General features: G+C 41.9%; 1 protein-coding gene across 5 annotated transcripts in view; it reads right to left on the bottom strand.

Annotated features, from left to right (window-relative positions):
- LOC105456175 (protein scalloped) overlaps positions 1–23,052 on the bottom strand; it is a 153,723-nt gene that overhangs the window by 11,541 nt on the left and 119,130 nt on the right. For all 5 annotated transcript variants that reach the window (XM_011700017.1, XM_011700021.1, XM_011700022.1 and 2 more), the window contains one exon: positions 4,103–4,233. In XM_011700017.1, the coding sequence (XP_011698319.1) occupies positions 4,103–4,233 (131 nt within the window). The remainder of the gene's footprint in view (positions 1–4,102; positions 4,234–23,052) is intronic.

Below are 23,052 nucleotides of genomic sequence, written 5' to 3'. Positions count from 1 at the left end.
TGCGTAAAGTCGATTTGCAAAACGGCCGTGCGCGAATTTCGCCGGGTAGAATGTAATTTTTTATGAATGTTGGATGACATCGATTACCCGCGAAAAGTCCATTTCGCTGTGCGGGCCGTTGTTCACGTTTGTGCGGGGCGCGCGCTCTGAATTTGCAGCGGAAAATCAATTCGGTTAATTGAGAGGGTGCAGTCCGTGTCGTTTTTTTTTTTAATTTCCACCCTCCGTCCCACATGTCGCCTCTCTCTGTCTCTCTTCCTCTTCCTCCCCATATTCTCTCTCTCTCTCTCTCTCTCGCTCGCTCGCTCTCTGTCCACGTCTCTCTCGCCCTTCATCTCTCGAATACACGCCAGGAATGCAGAGGATTGGGCGGGTAACGGGGTTGGACATGTTTATCGACATTCTGAAACGCTGCTCGCCCGTTTTTGGGCACCCTCCTGCAACCCCCTCCTACCACTATAACCCCCGCCCCCGTTATCGGGAGTACGTTTACACCGCAACAATTAATTACGCCGTAATGCCTGGTGCAATTATTTCCAAAATAGATAAAACGGCGGACGATCTCGATAGACCGTGATAGTTGGTAATATCGCGTTTGATACGCCGTACGCGAGCGTGTAAAATGTGCAAGCACAAAAGCTAAATCGGGTCCACGTGAAACGTAATATGCATCATTAATATAAAAGAAAATGATAAATGTGCCGGTAAAAAAGGTAATAAAATTAAAACTGAAAACTGCAGAATTAAATAATCGGAAAATTTAATTTTCATCGTGAAATTAACTTTAAAATTAAAAAAATAATAATTCAAGTTACTCTTAAATTCTTTTGCTTATTTATCTATAGTGAAAAATGTGTAAATAATATATTATCAGATAAATTTTAAAATTTGCAAGAAATCATAAAATTTAAACAAGAAACGTCTATTCTATTTTTATTTCAAATTCATAATAAATATCTATTATTAAAAGCAAATATTCCATATAATTCATACTTTCTGTTAGAAAAAAGGCCAACAAGACTTGCAGAGATGTGCTTGCCGGATTCTTATTTATTTTATTTCACAATTACGTTTCAATGAGATAATAAAATTTCCTTGAAATTAATGCCACCTTGTTAAAATATACAGAATACGAAAGCAAGGGGCACGATTTACGTAAGACAGTGCCGGTGCGTGGGAAACACGAAAGCCGCTCGCGAAATTCTTTCCCTTGCCTGGCCGAATAAATCGCGCGGTTCGTGGCCGCAGGGGGGGGGGGAGGAGAGGTAGCAACCCCTTCTGAGCAACAAGCAAAAGTCGCAGCGCGGCATTCACCCTACCTGAAACGCGAAAACCAGAAAATTACGTCACGGTGGACCGTACAACCACCCTCCCACGCCTGCTACTTTCCTGAATAATGTTCGCGGTATGCGGCCACACTGCAGTTGCAGTCGCTGCAGCTGCGGCTGACCGTGCTTAAAAACGGAAACCCGTGCAAGTATTTCATAAATGGCATCGTGGCACGGAACCGCGCGCGCGGAAACAGACGACATCTTATTACGCGAAAGTCGTGCGCGCGCGCACGAGCGTAATTAAAATTGCTCGAGAAACGCCGGCGTTTTCCTGAACTCTTTCGGACTTCCATGCAAGAATCGAGACGCAATGCAATATAAAAAAAATATATATATGACAACGTGGAAAAATAAAAATGTAACATCATACGCAAAATTACTCGAGCAAGAGAGTATCACGTATAAAATATTAAAGGACATTTAAGATAATATTACGAAAGAATACTGATAAGCATTCGTCATATTGCAATCAATTGTCTATACACTTTTAATCATATGTCGCCTAATACTTCCAAATTCAAAGCACTAATTTCTATAAGGTAAATCTAGACATAAAACTCGATTGAAATTTACTTGAAATTCAATAAAACGTGAAATTTCGTAATTTTTCTTTACCTCTATCCTTAAAACACAATTTATGAAAACTCTTAGTTTTAGATAATCGCTCATACAAGAGTTTAGAAACAATTTTTCAATTCGACGTACTAATTTCTATAAACTAAATCTAGACATAAAACTCGATTAAAGTTTACTTGAAATTCAATAAAACGTGAAGTTTCGTAATCTTTCTTTACATCTACCCTTAAAACATAATTCGTGAAAACTTTCAGTTTTAATCGCTCATACGTTTAGAAACGATTAATGCCTCGATATATTATTCCATCTGTCTTGAAAAGCGCTATCTCTGAAAAGCGATTTTGATCATATTACAACAGCTTCAAATCGCAGAATCCTTCATTGAATTTCGCTAATTATATCAGTATCGGAGAACCGAGTAATACTTTTACACGATAATTAATTAATTATATCTATCGATTAACCGTCTCTTGGGGGGATAGTGGAAGAAGGCGGGTATAAATGTTCTATTGGCAAATTATATTTCGCGATTCCGACTATTTGGTAATAACATCTAGATTGCGCGGAATATCCGAAAAAATTTTCGGTTTATCGTCGTCGATTAAATGGCAGTTTTTTTCTTCGGACGAGTTTTGCCGGAGTGCTGCATGCAATCGCACGGTTAATTTACACGCTCCGCTTGTTTTTCCACTCTTTTCTATTCCGAATATTGACCGATCCAGTATAAACAATACTCTATTTCTCTTTCTCTCTCTCTCTTTTCCTCCATCCCTTCTCCCCTCCCCCCTCCCTTTCGTCTGTCTTTCTCTCGCTCTTTCGTGTCTTCTGTCTCCCGTTATTTCACCGCCCATCGGCGAAATGGAGGCACCACCGATTGTACCGCCCTGCTTTGATTTATTAACCGGCGCGCAATTGTTCGCGAATCGCTTTAATAATTCAGCTGTTGATTAAACGGGCTGGGTTCATTTTTACGCGTGATTTATCCCGCGGCAATGCTCCTCTCGATATGTGTGTCCCTCGATATATATGTATTTCTCCCTCTCGTTGAAAATGATTCCGCAACAGCCATCGCCCGCTAATGCTCGCACATCGCCAATCGCGATTTAATATCATCGCTACTACTCTCCGAGGCAGCATTGTGCGGAACGCGAAATACAACAGAATTCTGATTATCCGAACGCTGAACTGAATGTTTCGATCGAGCATTCGATTATTTGTAAAAGATGTTGTTTAGCGAAGAAACCTTTTATTATGCAGAATTGCATTTTCGCGTCGAATCCATTTTGTATTATGTTAAAACAAAAAGAAAATAATGTACAGAAAAAAATATTTATTTATAAAATATTTCTTTAAAAACATTTCTTTATAATATTAAAACCATTATATGAAATTAATTATATCAAATTAGATTTCTCCTATACACATACATCTTTCTTCTTTTTTCTATCTTTAAGATTTTTAAAGGAATAAGAAAAAAATTTAAAAAAAAAAGCAATCTGTTAATCATCTTTCTTTAATAGAATTCTTTGTTCCATTTCATTAAGAAAATATCACTTAATAAATAATACAAAAATTATATTTAAAAAAATTATACATTATTATATAATAAATAATAATGTAAAAAGTAATGTTTAAAAAAACGTACAATTTTTCGATTATGCTGCAACTATCGTATTCGCTAACCAATTCGGCTAATCGAATTTTCAGTATATCAGCTGCACAATTCGGAGAGAAATAAAAATCCACCGCATATGAGATTCAAATATCAATTCCACGTGCCAAGTATCGCGTTTATACGACACGTGCAATATTTTATTCAATATATTATCAAATGACACGACGTGTCATCAAGTATTGCAATATTGTTAAATGAATAATCGTACAATCGCGTTTATTTCGCATTTCATTATTATAATAATGTGTCACGTTAAACCGCTGCTGTTGTGCAGTTTATTTTGGTAGTCACAACACGTACGTGGCGTTTACACAAATAAACAAAATTTATACCGTTTCGAGTGAATTTGTTGGTTGTCCGTCCACGAAAGAGGCGAGAAACGCGATCGAGACGCACAACGTCGATAGGCGGGCTCGATGTATAAGCGATTGAAAAGTGTTTAAAAAAAATAAAAATAAAACGACGATAGATGTAACAATGAGCGCGCGATTGGGAGACGTGTAAACGAGGATATACTCACCACTTTGAGTTTTGCCTGTATTTCCCGAAGTTTTCTTCTCGCGAGGACCTGTATATGCGAGGATACTTGCTTTCGCGTTCTCGTCTTACCGGTCCTCAATTTGATATAACGGGCGATCAGCTCGTTGCGACCTGCAACACGGCGAATTATGTGCATAAGGATTAGCATTCAATGGACCGTCAATAAATGTCGTTAATAAAACAAATCACGAAACCAGATGCACAATCAGACACGTTTAAGTCAGGTGCGATATTCATCTCATTATAATACCTAATAATCCAATCACTCGCCAATTATTAGATTGAGGATAAACGCGATTTCACGCATATATTTATATTGTTTTAAAGGTTCAGATAAACGTCTCGAGATATATTTAATACAATCTCTCTGATGATTAACAGCAATTAAGGACTTGTAGAATTGAATGATAGCCTTCGCGGAACGGCTATCCGCCTCTTCAAGCTCTCCTTTAAACTCGTCTTGCACTCTACCGCCGTATGCTTTTCATTCTTCCAAGTAGTTTCAGGAAAAAAATCTGGACACTTCACGTAAATTCTGATTTCCTTGCCGAGAATGGAAACAAACAATCGCGATATCCGCAGAAGCGTCAGGATCGGTCATGGGGAAATGAAAGTTCCGCGATGAAGATTGCATTCTCGCGAGCCTCGAATACGAGAATTCCTTCTAGAATTGACGAGAAGCAGACCGGATGGATTCAAACAAACCCTCGAGCAAACCGCTCGAGATAGGTTTTGAGAGCTGCCTCGCAGAAGCGCCAGATAAAATGCGCTTTAGCGATAGAGCCAACCGTCGGCGTATTTAATTCAAGCGATTGCATTTTAAACTAGCCTGAGGGACGCGATTTATCTTGTCAGGTCCAATGCACGATTCTTCTTCGATTTTATTATCATATCTAAAAATATAATATCGATATTTAATGGCTACTGCTATCTCTGCATACATTACAATCAGTCAATAGTCTGTCAGAGCAGATAATGCAAAATTATCACTCTGGTTAGAGTAATTTATGTGTACACATACTGATGTCTAGTTTGACTTTTATTTACATTTACATATACAATAATATCTCTTTAACTTTCCACAGAATATTGTTATAATAAAGCAAATAATATTAATACAATAATAAAAAGTGATGATTTAAGATGATCAGAAACAAGTCTATACGTAAACATTTATGTAAATACTGATTTTTAAATCACTGGGAATAATTATGAGTAATAATACAAAGTGAATATTTAAACAGTAATTAATCCACACACTTGATTCACCAATGTGGCAGATAACGCGGATTATCTCGATATCGTGGACGGCGCTAAATGGCGAGCGATTTACTGTAATCGCGCGAAAAAGCGCAGTTTCAGTGCCGCGCGCGCGGAAACGATTTTCGCGCAAAACTCGCGGCTAAATTTAGCGGGTGATAAAGTGCACTCGTCATAAATTCTAATTAGCGCGAGCGCGCACGTGGAAGCGAATACGGGAACGGCGCGGCGCATCGTTCCGAAGCGTCGCTTGGCGACTCAATCCAACGGACATCCGCGCGAAATTACGCGGACGCGTAACTCGCGACTCGCGACGATAACGAGCATAATAAATCGTAATGAGCCGAAGCGAGCGGGAAGCGAAACGAGAAAGAGGCGGGAGAGAACGTCCCGTGAGACGAGACGAGACGAGACGAGACGAGACGAGACGGGAGAAAGAGAATGCTTTCACTCGATTCGCGCAGTTACACGCGAATATAAACCGCTCGAAACTGCCGATAACGAGAGGCGACCGATTTCGAAATGGTGAAAAGAACCGAGAATCGATTCGAATGCGCGGGGACGTATTCAAGTTTCATCGCGTACGATGAAAATCCAACGGCCTCCGGATTTAACAACACGAATATTCCATTTGCGTGCTCCATTCTATTTTTTTTTTTTATACAACAATGTACCGCGTGCACACACCGTGTGCGTAAGGTAAAATCGGAGAAAAATAGGGGGAGAGGGGGAGACAGGCGGGGAAGTGAAATGTTTTGTTTTTCTGTGGATCGCGCAGTCGGGGGGGGGGGGGGGGCAATGAAAAATATAGCATCAAACTGCGGCGATCAAAATCTCAACGTGGAATATGAGGGAATAATTTCCAAACGTGCGACTCTCGTTGTGCGCCAAGCGTGATGTAAAAGTATAAAGGAAAAGAGAAAAGATGATCCCGAATTCTGAATTCTTCGAGGGAGCACGTTGTTAAAACTTGATAAATTGTTGCGTCTACATTCAGTTCAATTCTTTTTTATTTATATACTCGTCGGAAAAAGCGATATCGAAAGATTTTTCGTGTCCATTTATTGCTTTCTGAATTTATACAATACCTCGAATTCCGATAGTTTTGCATTTTTACGTGCATCATCCGTGAAGAAAAAAAAATTATAAATATTACGTTATCAAAATTATTTAATCTCCTTGGCTATTCTCGTAAAATGCGATGTTTTATAGCAGAATCTCTTCGCTAACAAACAAAAGCCGGAAGATCTTCCTCCAAGCCATTCTTCTCAGCCGCGCGCCGCGGAGAATTGCCATTATGTTAACCGCTACCGCGATACGCGACGCACTACTGAATGGTCGATATACGATGACAAATGCAAACCGTTCAAATGTAACCGTTCGACGAAACAAAGGAGTTGTCGTTGTAGTCGGGGCGCGGGGGAGTTCTCTTCGATGAATTGATTTCCGGCCGATTGGACTGTGTAAACGGCGTTTCTGCGCGCCACCTTATCGCCGCTTAGATTTCACAGCCGTTAAGGTTTTACGGTCGCCGGTGACCGTAAAACCGGCGCCAGACGACATCAAACGTGTCGTAATTGAAATAACATTTAACCGTACGGTAAGCAGAATCACGCCAGGGCACTTCGATCCCCGATAGAGTAAAACTCGCGGCGGCGGCGGCGGCGGCGGCGGGCGGATGCCCGAACGTCTAGAATTCTAACGACAGCGTGGGAAGTTTGTAACTTTGTGAACATCGCGCACTGCGGTGGACGATAATCGAATTCAACTTTCCTCAAATCAGATATATAACTTTCGATCAACAATTACGCGCGTTTTACGTCAATGATATTTTAAATGTCGAGATGTAGCCCGTCGGGTCGTATGAAGGTTTGAAATCGCACATTAATTAGGTAGATATTAGAACGAATATTTGCATCATTTCGGGGATTACCAGGAATGTTTAAATCAAATATTTCTCTTTTAAGCGCGCACGCCGCTGACATCGCGGGATTAATTGCAGATTCATATTGACTATCAAAGAGCACTTTGGCGGACGGGTGGTGCTGCAGAGAGGGATGAAAATCGCGACGTCCCGGCACGACGCGACACAACCGCCCGCCCCCGCCCGTTCTTGCGCCGCGCCGTGGAGGGCAAATAAATTATTTCCCCGATAAATCTCCAAGTTTCGCGGAAAGTTTCGGGGAGAGATTACCGCCTTGCTTCCGACGGAAAGACTCGATTAAGAGTCGGGTAGTGGCGAAACACGGGCTAAATGATTCATCGTTACCCGAGCGAGCGGGGAAGCGACGCAATATGTCGAGGATAAACACGAACGTCGAGGTAGGCGAAATGAAACGACAACGCCGAATCTCCGTCCGCCACTCTTTTCTGCATTGCAAATCGCAACTCGTAAATTACGGGCATTCGTCTTCGTCCCGGGCTCGCCAAGAATCGCGCTCGCGACGAATATTGTTCCCGCGGAAATTCCCGCTCCGAGGATGCAGACGTTGTCCGCAATATAAATGTGCAATCAATGTCGTCTTACTTATGTCGCTGACGACAGTGGATCGTGACCGTAATGATTCCTGCGAGGCTAAAAATACGAAATGCAGACTGCGCGGTGACGTACATTCTCCACACAGTCCACTTTGTAACGGACGAACAATAATCAATGCGCCATTTCTGCCACACTGGCTCTCGCTCGAATTACTAACTATACTGATTTGAGATTTTACGAAGAATTATAGATTAAAAAAAGCGAGTGTCCCTCTTCTTTAGATATAAACAACAATTCATGTACATAAATCAAAATGCATTTCAATTAAGTTTTTATAATATTTTATGAATTAAAAATACGTCACGGACATATCATCTTTCTACCCTTTTTCTCGCATCCGCAGAAGTTGCGAGGATTATACGGTACGCCGCGCGGGCGAAAGAATCCGACGCAACGTCTCGCGCGCGCGTCCAAATTTGTGCTTTCTCGGTCACGGAAATGCGAAAATCCGCTCGCGTCCGCCGCGAATCTTCCGCAGGAAGTTGCGAGATCGCGACGACGGAGGATCGTGACGACGTGGATCTATGAGGGTGTGCTGCCTTCGTCGGATAGTAACGTAAGAGGCAGGCGGGCGAGATGTGCAAGAGTCTGCGGTAGGAGGTACGACGAGACGAGAGGGGCAGGGCGGGAGGAGGAAGGGGGGGAGGGAGGGGAGAGGTGGTACGGAGAAGCTGAAGCATCGGGAGGAAAATATTCGAGATTCCAGGGGAACCGCGTGATGACTCAATTTCGCAAAGACCGTTAAATGGCCCGCTATGAACCATGCGCCACCGCCGGCCGCGTTCCTTCTCTGTTTTTGAAGGCCGAACATTCTTCGTAGGGGGTCGATTATGCCGGCTTAGGCATCTCCATAGAACGCAACCGACTACAAAGAAGAGACTCGGTTTATTTGACTTTTCCTGCCTCGCGCACGCCAGGTCGATCGATGGTTCTTACGAATCATTGTGTCAACATTGTTGGTTACACATTGTCCCTTCGACCTTTTACCCGCTAGCTTTAAGTGCTTATTTAACTCCGATCGAGTTGATTTCCCTATCTTGGTAACACATACAGATCAATCCAAGATATACTGTGACAATGGAATATTAATGAGAACACAAGATGTTCGGCATACTGTATACGTTGCGAGATTCAGAAATATATTCTGAAACAAATTTGAAATTTTTACTTGTGGAGATTTGACAGATTGATTAAATTTAATAGGTATCAATCAGTGACAGAGTTTTATTAAGTTTTTTATTTTAATTTCGAAGAAAGTTACATCTATTAACTAATACCCAGTATGATATTTTCGCACGTGATGCGATTTCGATAATGCTGCTCTGTGCGTCCTATAACTAACATCGACAATTGAGCGTTTCCATTGCCGAGCGTTTGCTGTTAGGCGGGTACAATGTCTTTTTCGGACGTCTATCTCTGTGCAAGCTTAGAAGCAATTTATTATCGAAGAAGGTAAGGCCCTTTTTTCACAAAGAGCGTCGGATGACGGGAGTAGAGAAAAGGGGAACATGTAAGAGCCGTGCCCCCAGGCGCTTCACCACTTCAAGCCGAAGATCGATCATTGCCCGAGCATGTAGATGAGATCGAGATCAGCGATCGACATCGGATGTACAAGGTGAGTAGGATAAGAGCGGCCGAAGGAGAAAGAAAGAGTAGGCGAAAGAGGAGGGAGGGAGGGGGAAGGAGGGAGAAAGAGACAAGAATAGAGGGATAGAGGGAGAGAAAGAGACCGCTGGATGCGCGACGCGACGAGCAATCAACGTAAATCACTTGGCTGATGCTCAATTTAACAAGAAGGGCCATTATGATCGCGAACTCGAAGTAACGAGCACGAGGAGAGATCTTTCTCTCTCGCTCGTTTATTTATAGCGAAGTGTGTGAACTACCTACGATCCCCGAGTAAGAAGATACAGTTTGTTGCACACGCGTAACGCTATTTTAAGAGGTCTCCCCTCCCCCCTCCCAAGCGTTATTACCGGCTGATTGGAAATGACAGCGAGGAAGCTTATACACGGAAGAAATATGTCCCATTATAAGCTCGTTAGCGAAACGCAAACGGGAAGCAACGCGCGCGGCTTCCCGTCGGAAGGAGAGACTCAGCGACGCAAGTGGTCCGCTCAGTAAAATATCCGTTTCCATCTCATACATAGTTTTTTTCTTAGACAATATCCTACAAATTGTAGCAAGTAGCTCATTCACAGTCGCGCTATGAGCTTCGTGTCCGGTTTCTCAACGTTGCGATTATGTACACAAGCTTTATTCTTTCTCGTTCCCAAATTATCGTCGTATGTAAAACAGTGTTTGAAAGATTAATTGCTAATTATGTATGTCTATCTTTATCAATCCAGGTCGCAGATCAATCGTTGTACTAATTTGCATTTATCGCCACTGGATGAATTATTAGCATTTCGTGAGATAACTGAAGAAACGGTTTCTCTCGAACCGATATCAGCGTCATAAATATATCATTCCGAAAATGATGCGGCTGTAAATATCAACGCGCGTTCCAGTGCTCATTAACTGTATTGGGATTTAGCGATCATCGTTAAACGTCATAGCCCGATATGAATCTCCGGCCGTTAGGTTCGTATCTGCTGAGTTATTGCTGATTGTGAATAGCGGAGAAACGCGTATAGTCACGCGGCGGATCCTTTTGTGGAATTATAGATACGTATAGAGAGGCGGAAGAGAGTGCGGTATTATATCCGTGGAGAAAAAATTTTCGGCAAACACTCAATACGTCTCGCTATCTCGCTTGTTAATATCACTTATGTATCTCCCATTTGGTATAAACCGTTATAAAATTACTGTAAGATTCACAAAGACTTCGATTTGTAAAAAATGACACTTCCCGATTCATGTAAAATTTCCCACTATCTAATAATTACATCTTTTGATTGGTTAGGCCTTTAATTAAGCACCGTTAGGTCATAAATAATGTAATTGGTATCGTTTATATTAAACTCGCCTGAGCAGATTCGATCGAGAGATGACTCCCTGTACCGGCGGTACTTTTATTAATCTATTACTCTTTTTATCATCGGGCTGCTGTCTCAATTAAGTTTTTCTATTAGCATAATTACTAGCTAATTAATTTGACGAGGAGACCATCGTGTTTTCCCTGAGCGATTTTTTCTGAGACCCCACACCGCCGTCGTCTCAACAGTTCGTTTCAATGATCTCTACGTTATGGAGTAGAGCCGCAAATTGTGCAGCTACGAGCTGCAATAACGGAGGGTACTCGCTCGAACGACCTTGGTGCTCGGTTGACGTCGTCGAGAGGGATCGCTTTTGACATGTCGAGGGCCCGAGAGGCTCACCAGTGGTCCTCGGGGTATCCTGGACTTTACCACGAAGCACCGTCGCTAATCGATGGTTCACAAACAGTACGCCTCGTGCCGGTCCTCCAGCCGGCGAAGTGCGTTTAAGCTCGTTTGGTCAATTAGCAATTACTGAACACACCGCGGCCGACCTCCGGGGGTAAGCATACGAAAAGGACTCCTTTAAACTCCGTTCACCCCGGCTCAACCGGCAAAAATACTTCTGATCCAGAAAATTTTGCGCCTTTTATTTAAATTCCCTCTAACTCTCTCTCTTTCAAGAATAATATCAATCCTCTTACGAATGCCATCAATTAAAATACTTGTGTCTTAACGTGTCAGGGTTAAAAAAATCTTAATATCGAAGAGACACTGGTTGTAAATGTTATGAAAAAATTTTGAGGAAAAATATAAACTGTCCAACAAAACGATACAAATAAAACTATTTGTTATTTGATAGAAAAAATTCAGGTACTCTATTACAAAGGTGTAAAAAGGTAATCTCTAACAATTGTAAAGAGGAAAGGAAAATTGAGAATTTTTCCAGAAAACAGAACTTGAATAATATGAATATATAGGTAGCTTGACATACACGATTTGTTGTTCTTGGCTTATTCAATACCTTAAAACATTACAAATTCCAAAACTTGATTTGAGATTTGATTTTTTTTCTTCCAGGAATGATAAAGATATGATAAATCGATATGATAAAGTTTCTCGTAACATTCGTAAGAGCAGTGAAGAAAGTCGTCAAGTATCTGATCGCGCGAGGAACGAGAAAGCCGAGATACTCCCGCGTGGCCTCAAAAGGCACCCCAAAAAGCTATATGGGCGTGTATATTTTCGAAGCAAGGACGCGGGGACGAAGCCGGAGGGGTTGGGAAGTCGATAAGTGTCCTTGCGCCAGAAGGAGGATTCTCTCGCATCTTGACACGGTGACCCCCACCCTGACGACCTCGACAAACCCCTCTGCTACTACTACAACTACCGGGCAAACCCCGCAACCTAGTCCGTTCTTCTTCTTATCATCCCTAGGCGCCATTCCATCCATCTTCCTTTCTTTCCATTTTCTTCGGCGCTACAGCCACCACTACCATCCTCAACATCGCCACCGACGCACACCGAGAGAGCGGGAGCGAGAGAGAGCGAGAGAGAGAGAGAGAGAGAGAGAGACCATTCGCCGGCATGGCACCACCATACCAGGATCCGTCGACAACCCGCCTCCCTCCCCCGCGACCCGTATACTCGCTCCCTTTCCGGGACCCGTACCATCCCCAGCTCCCCGCGCCGACCCTCACCCCCGACTCCACCTCATGCTCTGTTCACTAATTGCACATTCTTCGCATAGTTTCGCCACCCCCGTCCCCTCGCCGACCCCCTCCTCGAGGGTGGAGAGAGGTCGAAAGGGGGGTATAGCAAGCCCTCGACACACAACTACCGCCTCTCTCTCTCTCTCTCTCTCTCTCTTTCTCTCCCTATCTCGCGTCCCAGCCCTCTTCTCTCTCCCTTTCACGATCTTCCATCTTCTTCCCTCTTCGTCAACTCACATATACCTTGTACTACATGCCCCCGCGTACGTCCTTGTCGAGCGGTTTCACCTTACAGCCCCCTCGCACGCTGCGCTTCCACCCTTCGCGCGAGCATCTCTCTGTCTTCGTGTTCCGCTAACTCAGTGAGTCTTTTCTCTCTCTTCTCTCTTCTCTCTCTCTCTCTTTCGTTGCGCGCATGTTGGTGCGCTCGCAAGAGAAACACGAACGAATAGATACGTGCAAGTAGGCGTGATTTTCTTCAGGGTTCGCGAGGTCGGATTTTACAACGCTCCGATGGAAGCTCCACAGCTGGTTGCGTGTATCTTATGCTAGTATTAAATTGACACAGATACGTATCATATGTAATAAACACATCGTTTGTGCTTTAAAACATGTTACTCAAAAATCGTACGAGATACGAGCCTTTATACATATTGAGTGAGACACAAGTAAAAAAATAAAAAAGTTATGAATTTCAAGCATACAAAAAATCTCCAACAAAAGTATTGAATTATTTCAAAAGCAATCTTTCAGTGATTCCAAATTTCGCATTTACTTCGATAACCAGCGGCTAAACTAAATTTATAAATTTTTATTGACTCTCAGCAAGATACATGTACAGAAAACTATAAAATTAAGATGAATATTTAGTTCAATTATTACCTCTCATAAACTACATTTCACAAAATTTATTTACGAATTTAAAAAGTACATTGTTTCTCTTCTCCACGAAATATTGTACCATCATAAAATTCTGCGGCATATATTAAAATGCAATTCCAACGTAATTCTCTAAATTCTCTCATAAATCTTGCTTTTCTCTTTGCAAATATGAGAACCTTTACCTGCGCATATTTGTCAGATTCATCGAAATATATACGTATCAAATACTAATCGTCGTATTTTAATTGGTGTAAATCTATCCGAGAATATTCGAGAATACGAGTATCATGATCATTGAAAACAACGCATAATTCATTGAACACCGATCTTCTTTTGAAACTTTACAAAGCTCGACGGTCGAGAAACCTAACAGCAGATGTAAAAAATGTACACACGACTTGCGAACATGTTGGTCTTCAAGCCGGCGGTAAATTTATTTCCCGCTCACTGCCACAAGTTATCCGTGCGGCCGCCCCTGCCTCTCCACGATCCTCCATTCAATTTCTGATCGTTCACAGAATAGCAAGATCGCACTCACAGCTTCCGCACTTACAGAGAAGATGAGAGCAGTTGCTTAAGCATTCCCTCGAACAACTTTGACATTTGAAATATAGAATATTAATTTTTGGCATAATTATTCTTTTTCATTCAAACTAATAATTTAGTGATATAATAGTCAAATAATTCTTATAGAGAAAAGAATTACTGTTATAAAAATAATGATATAAATAGTAAAATTATTACAATTAGTTTTATTTATCCATCTAATCTAAAATACCTCGTATATTTCATTATTATATGAAGATTTCGATTCCTTCCAAAAAATCATAGGTATAATAAACGAAGATCTTTGAACGGACATTATTTGATAAATTATGTCGCTAAAAATTCATTACAATTGTAAGAAAAATTTATTCGGCAAGAGATATAGAAATACTCTAAATACGTTTTATATGTAATCAGTGTTAAAACTTTATTGTGTACCATTTTACGCGAGGGTTACACGCTGCAGTAAGTTACCGCATAAAATACATCTTGAAGAGCGGCGCAACACGATGGAATCGCATTCGCTAAATCCCATTTGCTGCTCCTACGCAACGAAAACGAAGAATCGAATCGCGCCACCGTTCCTTTCCCTTTACGATGCCACCACAGCATCGCGCCGTTGTTGTTTTCGTGCACAATTTTCGTGATATACAGGCGGACGATTTTATCCCACCGCGGTACTTCTGCGGATACGATGCAGAATACGCCCCAACTTGCACATATCGGGTGTCCCCGAAGAAAAAATGGGAGATCTCTCGCTTGTTCAACACGTAAAATAAGTAAACATTAAAATCTTACTTTAATCCAACATTATGCCGTAATTTTTGATACTTTAATTTCAAATATCTCGATAAAATCAACGATAAAATAAAATGGCTATAAAAATAAAATTCCTTTTTGTATTTCGATAAAATCAACAATAAAATAAAATGTCTAGAAAGATGAAATTCATTTTAGACTAACGTATGCGATGGAAACTTTAAACGATATGTTCGATTTTAATACAAACAACTTTAAAAACTTGGTGGAAAATCGCGCTTAAATCTATCAGCCAAAAGTGCTTCCTGTATCACATTTCTGGCACGCCCGGTGCGTAAGGTCGCCGGAAGGCAACCCGCTCGTTTCCAAAACCTGCATATCGGCGCAAACGGTCCTGCAAGGCGCGCTCGTAAAAGGCGCTCGTAAAATGGAAAGGGATTAAAGCACCACCCAGGTTTCCCTACACACGAAAGGTGGGTGGCGGTGTGCGCGTGAGGGAGGAAGGGAGGGAGGTGGGCGACGCGAACGCGCCGAGGAGTATATATCGCCGGATTTACGAGGACGATAAACGGGATTATACGCCTTCCGTAAACCTTGAAACGATCTTTCGAGTGAGCGCATAGTTTGCGTAAGGGCGATGTTTTCCCTCCGTCCTCACCGTAACTTCCCCAGACTTCCCCCGGTCCTACGCCGTACCTTTCTTTTTCGCTCGCGATTGTCCGCTCCGTACTCCATCCGTTTCGTTCACTTCGCGCCCGTTTTTCTCGTTTACCATTACCACGCTCGTTGTCGCTCCATTACGATGGTTGCGGCGATACCACAGAATCCCCGCAACTTTATCGTCGCGTGTTCTATTTTTGCGGTTTTTTTGTTTTCAACCAGGAACTACAACTGCTTTCTTCTTTAAAAAAAAAATATATATATAAATATATATTTTAAAGAAAGTGAATAAAGTCCTCATGAATAAGTGTCACAATAATATGTGAATATATTTTTTAATCGAAAATTACAAATGGAGAAAACGGTTCATTTTTATTCTTCATATCAGCACAAAAAATGTAAAATCATATAGTTCGAGCGGAAGTTAAAGTTGAGACATTTAAAATTATGGGAAAAATGTAATTATCAGCGGAAAATTTTGCGGAGCACCTAAAAAATGTTCGCGGAACACCGCCGTTTCCGCGGAAAGCTAGTTGCACTAGTTGCTGCACACGCGACCTTTTTGTCTTATTAATATTCTTTTCTTGTTTCTAAAATTTCCAACATTTCGCACGCTTTTGTTACATCAGCTACAAAGTTGTTAAATTCACAGCGCTGCTTCCTTTCGCACTTTTATTCAATGAGCGAGAATTCATATTTCCTATTATATCTCGTTTCTGCCTCCTGTTGACTGTCTTCCGATATTTTATATTACACCATAACGTGCTGCGTGCGCTTTAATGCGTGTGTTTTAGCGGAAGCTACCTTTGTTCCCCGAATTTTAAGCTAATTACCGCGTTACTCGCTCGTCGGACGCGTTTAGTAATTTTTACACTGTCTCGTGGACCGTTTCATCTTTTCTGTTTTCCCTCGCTTTTTTTTTCCTCCCCTCTTGTTTCCGCGTTGTTTCTCTCGTTCCGTCTCTCCATTACTACGTTGTGCTAATATTATAAAATTGTCGCGACTTTATTATACTGCAACAATGCAGTTTTACTTTCTCGCTCCCTTCCGTTATCCTCAATCTACATGCTTTCAAATATTCTCGCGTTTCTTCCTATTCCATCGTCTTTTGTCTCATCTTTATGCCGCATCGCGCCGAGATGTTGCAAAATTATGTAATTTTACTGCCAACCGTGACTTCCATTTTCCACCGTGCCCCCTTCCGTGTTTTATTAACTTTCCCGCTTTTCTCGATCGCGCCTTTCCGGCGCTTTTCTTATGCCGACCACTTTATTATCGTGTTACTGTAATATCTAATAATTATGCAATCTTGTTACATTTTTCCTTTGAGCCTCCGTATATCATGACGTTGGACGTTTCCTCTAATATCTCGTTCAATCCACCCTCGCAACGCAGAGACTCCTTCTTATTCCTCAATTCTTTTTTTCTGTAAGTTTCGCGCGTTAGTATTATTACTGCATTATACATTAGAGCATTTTTTTTCCTTGGCTATTAAGCCGATTACTGCATCAGCCGTGTGTCCGTTGGGACACGGTTGCCCATTTTTACATTGTCTTTTAGGCGAAGACCAGGGGCGAGAGCCAGGCAGCAGCAAAATGCCCGCGCAATCTGAATTATTAAGCGGCGAAGGCGGAAGAAGAGAATAGCAATAATCTCGAAGAGGCAAAGAGGAAAAAAAAAAGAAGCGATCGCTTCGGCCGGCTCGAAGGCCTTTTCCGCGCCATCCTTCCCTACTTCCGAAAGCGCGAGCGGGAGAGAAAGAGAGGGAGAGAGAGAGAGAGAGAGAGAGAGTCTCCCGCGAATTAATATTCATTACATCGCGCAACGCCAAAGCGCTCTCGCCCTGTACAAATATGAAACGACGTACTTGCGCTAATTAAAATACTTGGCTGCTTTCTTGGGCGGAGAGTTGGGCGACCGACCGCCTTCGTCCTTGGTCTTTCGCTCGCGCATATAACCGGAAGAAGGGACGGTTACCGTGCGAAATTAATGGCGCGCAACGGGCGGGCGTTTGCATCATCGACGCCTTTGAGGCATTTTAATATCGGGCAAATCAAGTTTACACAGGGTGTCCCGGAAGAACGCGCGCCGCCGTTGTATTCTCTCTCTCTCTCTCTCTCTCTCTCTCTCTCTCTCGATAATTCGCTTTAATGAAGATTCCAGATTCAAAATTCTCTCTGAGATATCATTTTAATTATAAGAACAACACGTCGCTAATATTTTCCCGTTTTAACGGTTCATTTCGAAATCAAGCAATATATAAACAGAAATAATTCTTTTAACTGTCTGTAAGAAATTCAGGTCACCGAGATTCAGGAAAAATTCGATTAAAAAAAAACGCATCTCACAATCAGTTGAAAAATAATTCATTCGATCGGCGGGACGCGCCGAGACAAATCTCTCCGCGGCGTAGGAGAGAGATCTTGCGATTCTTTCGCATTTCCATGGGACAGGCGGACGTCCCCGAGGGGTTCGCAAAACACCAAGGTTCCGTCTACGGCGTCGACGGCCGGTGAAATGCCAGGCAGGCACGGGGAAACGCGAACGTCGGACCACGGACGGCTCGCTCGCCTGCATCCCCGCCGCCGCCGCCGTCGTCGCCGCCGCCGCCGCCGCCGTCGCCGTCGTCGTCGTCGTCGGGGAGCTATTATACGCTCGAGTTTAATTAAACTCCGCGAGATGTCAAAGGACTCGGCCATGCCCGGCAAGACGGACAATGCGGACGCAGATTATTACATCCCTCGTCGACCTATCCACTCCAGTACTCGCGTCTGCGTCCACGCTTGGACTTCCTTGCGTGTGTGTGTGTGCGTGTGGTGTCGTGTATGTTTATGCGGACGCGGACACGCTTGCCCGTATCTCTGTGTATGAACACGTACGTAATTTCTCTCACGGTTACGTGTATACGCTATATGTACGCGAGCATTGTCGCAGCAGTTAGAAACTTGCGTGAATATTTTGCACCTCATCTCTATATGTTTACGTTCCCATCTCTAGGCTCGCTGTTCAACTGACGCAAGTATTTCATCTATTGTTAATGCGTGAAAGCAACGGTGTACATGTCTCTGGTTTATCTAAGTTATCTAAGTGGATAAACCTCTGATAAATAAAAGGTAAACTAATATCGCGTAACTTATATAAAATTTAATCTACAACATCTTTGAATAACTGTCTTTTTTCTGCTTACCGGAAAATTCCAGTCTACGCGAGTTTTAAATATTAATTAGGCATCAATTGCAATGTGATGTTATTACGCAAACAATTCTCATTAATTTGTACTTCATAAAATGTTTTCGCAAAAAAAATATTCCGAAAGCATTCCGATCAATCGGAAGAGATTGAGAAACATTGCGCTGCTATGTATCCGATGTATTTGTGCGTGACTGAAGCGTCTCCGATAGAGAAAGTTTGATCTCTCGGCGACTCGTCTTATTCGTCGTCGGAGCGAAGTCCCCCCCCCCCCTTGCGGAGGATAGTCGCCGGAGCGTCGTGTCAATGCCCATAATTTCACGCTCCGACGGCCGCTCGGTATCGGATTATTGGATCGGATATCGAGGAGGAAGGAAGAAGAAGCTTGGCAATCGCTGCCGCCGCGGCTGCGAAAGGAGCGGAGTGGATGTCCTTAGGAAAGGAAAGAGCAGCATCACCCTCCCCTCCCGGGGGACCGTGCTGGCTGTGCCGGTCGCTTCGGAAAGCATGAAAGGGCATCGAAATTGCGCTTCCGTATCTCGTTAACGCGCTCCGGGACTCGCCACGCGAAATTATCTGCTCGAGGCTTTTTATTTCGTAACCGACACCGACTCCGACAGCGTTGAAGGTTGGCGTTTTCTTTTTATCAGATCACTGAATGTAAAAAAGATTTTTTTTAATCGAACCGTTTCATCTCGTGGAGCTTGTTGCATTATGAAATCTGTCGGCGTATTTAGAAGACGACTGGTAACATCGCTAGACATTGAACTCGCCTAAACTTGCTAATCTAAATAATAAATATGTTTTGAATTATTTAAATAATTTTTAATACTCTCAATCTCGTCTTTTTTCCAATGTATTTTGATATTATTTAATTCTCCGATTAAAAAACATTTATTTTGAGAAAAATACAGAGTAAAAAAAGCAAGTGATTACCTATTATTAAATGTATTGTGGTAACCCTATTCAGCATTACTTTCATTACATCCTAGGATTTTAGTTAATAAAATTCTACAGCCGCTTCTCATATCAATTTACGAACGAAATATTCGATATATGTAATATCGAATAATCGATGAATGTAATAAATAAATGCTTCAAAGTTCTTTTTAATTTAACTATGTTCCACGATTTCCAAGTTCCGATAACTTCAAAACAGACAAACGAATACTTCATATATATTATATTTATATTTTATATAATATTTTTATATGTATCGCTTCTTCAAACGATGCTTAGAATGTTTTATTCTACGTGTGACTACCGTTGATAGTCTTTTTCCAGATAGTTTTAGATTACATTCTAACAGAATTTTTGAAATCCACGATATAATCAAGAAAAAATTTTCTTCAATGAAATTTTTTATTGAAAAATAGCCTGCAACTCTTCCATTAATCAAAAAAAATTCGTAACGAAAAATCGTTACGATTCTTGATGTAACCAGTGAATCTCGATATCCATCGAGATTGCCGAGTCACCGCGGTGACGAAAGGCGACGTTCCAGAATTGCTGGGGAAAGCGTCGGAGACGCCTGAGACACCCTCCTTCCGCCGGTCAATAACTGGACACTGCCTCCTCCTCTACCCTTTACATCTACCAGCGGCTTATGTACATACACACATACACACATAACCACCTACTATATCCTTCCCACTGTACCTTCTTGAACACTTGCGCCGATATATGAGGTCCTGTCGCGTCGCAAAGAAAATTACAGCATATCCAACGACTCGCGATACTCCAGTAAATGTTCGATATTTACCCCTTTCTCAAAAATCGATAGTTCAGAGCGAAAAAGTTCCGATTCAAGTATTAAAGTTTTCAGCACTGCTTCGCGTCTCCGCTGCTCTCAATTTTATTAATCTAGTTTCAGATCAAATTCTGAGGAAATGAATTCAGAGTTGATTCATTATAATAATTGAAAGTTAATCCATTGAAAATATTTTCTTTCAATTTAATATTGGGTCAAAAGTATAAATCAAGCAATGGCATATTAGAAACGAACAAAAAAAAAACTGTTATGCATACTCTCACATAAGAACTGAAATCATTAATACGAAATCAATGCGAAAACCGGCCGCATTTCTTTTTTTTTTTAGTTCTTCTTAAACCAACATCTAACTTTAAATACAAGAAGCGTTTGACTACATTAGGGACGTTATGATTGCTTTAATCCTCTCGTTACTACGCGCGGTGATGCACTCTGTACACAACAGTAAGCCTTGCCTAATCTCTAGAAGCTTTTAGAAGCGAAACAACTATCTAAATATGTTCCGAAAATACGATTTCGTCCAACCTGTTCTCAAATAGACGCATCAAGTATTTCGTATAAAGCGACTCAGAATAGGAAAGATAGAATCAGAGGTAGAAAAAAACGAAAGAGAAAAGAGAGATCACGTTAAAGAACTTCACCCAGAAGAAAATCATATCACTTACAGCTTAAACGAGAACGATCAATATTGCTCAGCGTCACAAAGAAATCAGAAATACTGCACGAACAAACGTAGATCATTTATCTTTTTAGCCATCGCGTCATAGAATCACGTTGCTTGTTTTCGTTTAGAAGTTATACATGTAACATCGTAAAGGCAACTTATGCCGCACTTTATTTTGCACTTTAATACGTTTGCAAGATAAATTTCATGCAAATGACGTTACATCATATACTATCTATAAGTATAAGAAGCATTTTCTCGTAAGAAAAATAACATCTTATTCTTTCATAAATTCCATTTCATCGAGCGTAATATCGTATAACACAATGCATACAAAAACTATGCTTATTCGTCTGTTGTATAAAATATATCGAACAGACGGTCGCGCTACCAAATTTTGCGAAACTACCGACAAGAGCAGAACTGTGTTCGAGGAACGGAATCGAATCTCGGACGGAAAACAAAATTTTTCGTGTTTTTCGCTCATTAAACGGACCTCACTGCCCTCGCGTGCGGAACGTCGTGATGTAACGAGTGCAAATTAAGCGGCCAGCGATCGCGGCGATTCGATTTACGAGATTCACGACGTCCACCACCGGTGCGGTTGCACGACGCGTTTTCCCGACCTGCGACGACCGCGACGCGACGCGACGCGACGCCCCATGGCTCGATGACCCATAAACCAGAATACGACGGCGCACGTACGTGCGGCACGGCTCCATAAGGCTCGGGGCACGAGAGTACGTGATCGCAAGATGCGGCGTAATAGACGGGAGACAGCAACACCCTACGTGTTATTAGCGATCAGATAAATGCCGAGGCGTATACCGTTGTATCCTCGCACGTTCCCGCATCACGGGTCCGCCAGGCGTCTCCTGTGTTTCACGTTAAATTCGCGCGACGCACGCGGGGCATAATCCACGGACGTAAAGCGCCCGAGAAGTTCTGATGTTATGTCACGCGCGCTGCGCAGGGACGGTATACAATAGTAATTTCTAATTTACCGCAGCATTAGCGATACAAACGTTTGCAATTGCCAAATGAAAAGGGTGATGCCGAGGCGGCGCAAGGAGATCTCTGGGAGAAATTTCAGAAAAGAGAGAGAGAAAAGAAAAGTGACCTAATAAGACAAAAATTCAATAGAAGAATTAAGTTCCTCAATTATATATAAAACATTCATATAATTTTACAAATTAAAGAGACATCCGTCTGACAATTAATTTGCCATGAATATATATATATATATATATATATATATATATATATATATATATATGTTACATATATGTATCTTTCTCTCCGATTCATTTATCGTTCACTTAAGCGACCGCGGTAAAGACCAGGTGAATCTGCGTGCGGTCGATTTATCCGTTTAAATACGACCCGGAGCTATGCAAAATCGCGGCTCGAGTTCAAGCAGCACGTTACCTGCTCGTTCTCATTCATTCGCTCTCTCGTCCGTCCTGTTCTTCCTCGCGGGTATCGACGATAAAAGATATTTAGACGTAATCCAGGAAGATAATTCATCGTATATAAACGGTACTGATTTATTTCGACTGTGGTTAATTCGCTTCCTGTTAGTCTTCTCCATTCCTCTTTCCAACTGGCTATTCTCGATACACGTTTTACACGTAATAATAAAATGGATCTTTGTACCCGAATCGTACCTCGAATTCGCTAATAAATTCTCTCCACAAATTTGGCGGTACCAAAATATGATAGACGACACTTCGATATTCCGGGTATCAAGATAATAATAATTTTAGACGTACATTAGTGACTTAAATCGGTATCTATAAAATCCCGACTGCAGTCAATAAATATTTATGATATTGATTTATATGAAAACATAATTTGCAATCGAGAAACCAATTTATTCTCCTTCCATTATTCATCGATCCGTGTATATCCGGCGTGGGGCTCGATTAGCGCGGACGTAACGATATATCGATGGAAGCGCTATACATCGATATCGCGCGAGTCTGTCCCGGTGGGTCCCGGGAGTTTGTCCGACAGATCGGAAAATCTAT

Source organism: Wasmannia auropunctata, unplaced genomic scaffold, assembly GCF_000956235.1.
Source record: "Wasmannia auropunctata unplaced genomic scaffold, wasmannia.A_1.0 LD335737.1, whole genome shotgun sequence".
Lineage (NCBI taxonomy): Eukaryota > Metazoa > Arthropoda > Insecta > Hymenoptera > Formicidae > Wasmannia > Wasmannia auropunctata.
This window is presented reverse-complemented; position numbering and strand designations above follow the sequence as displayed.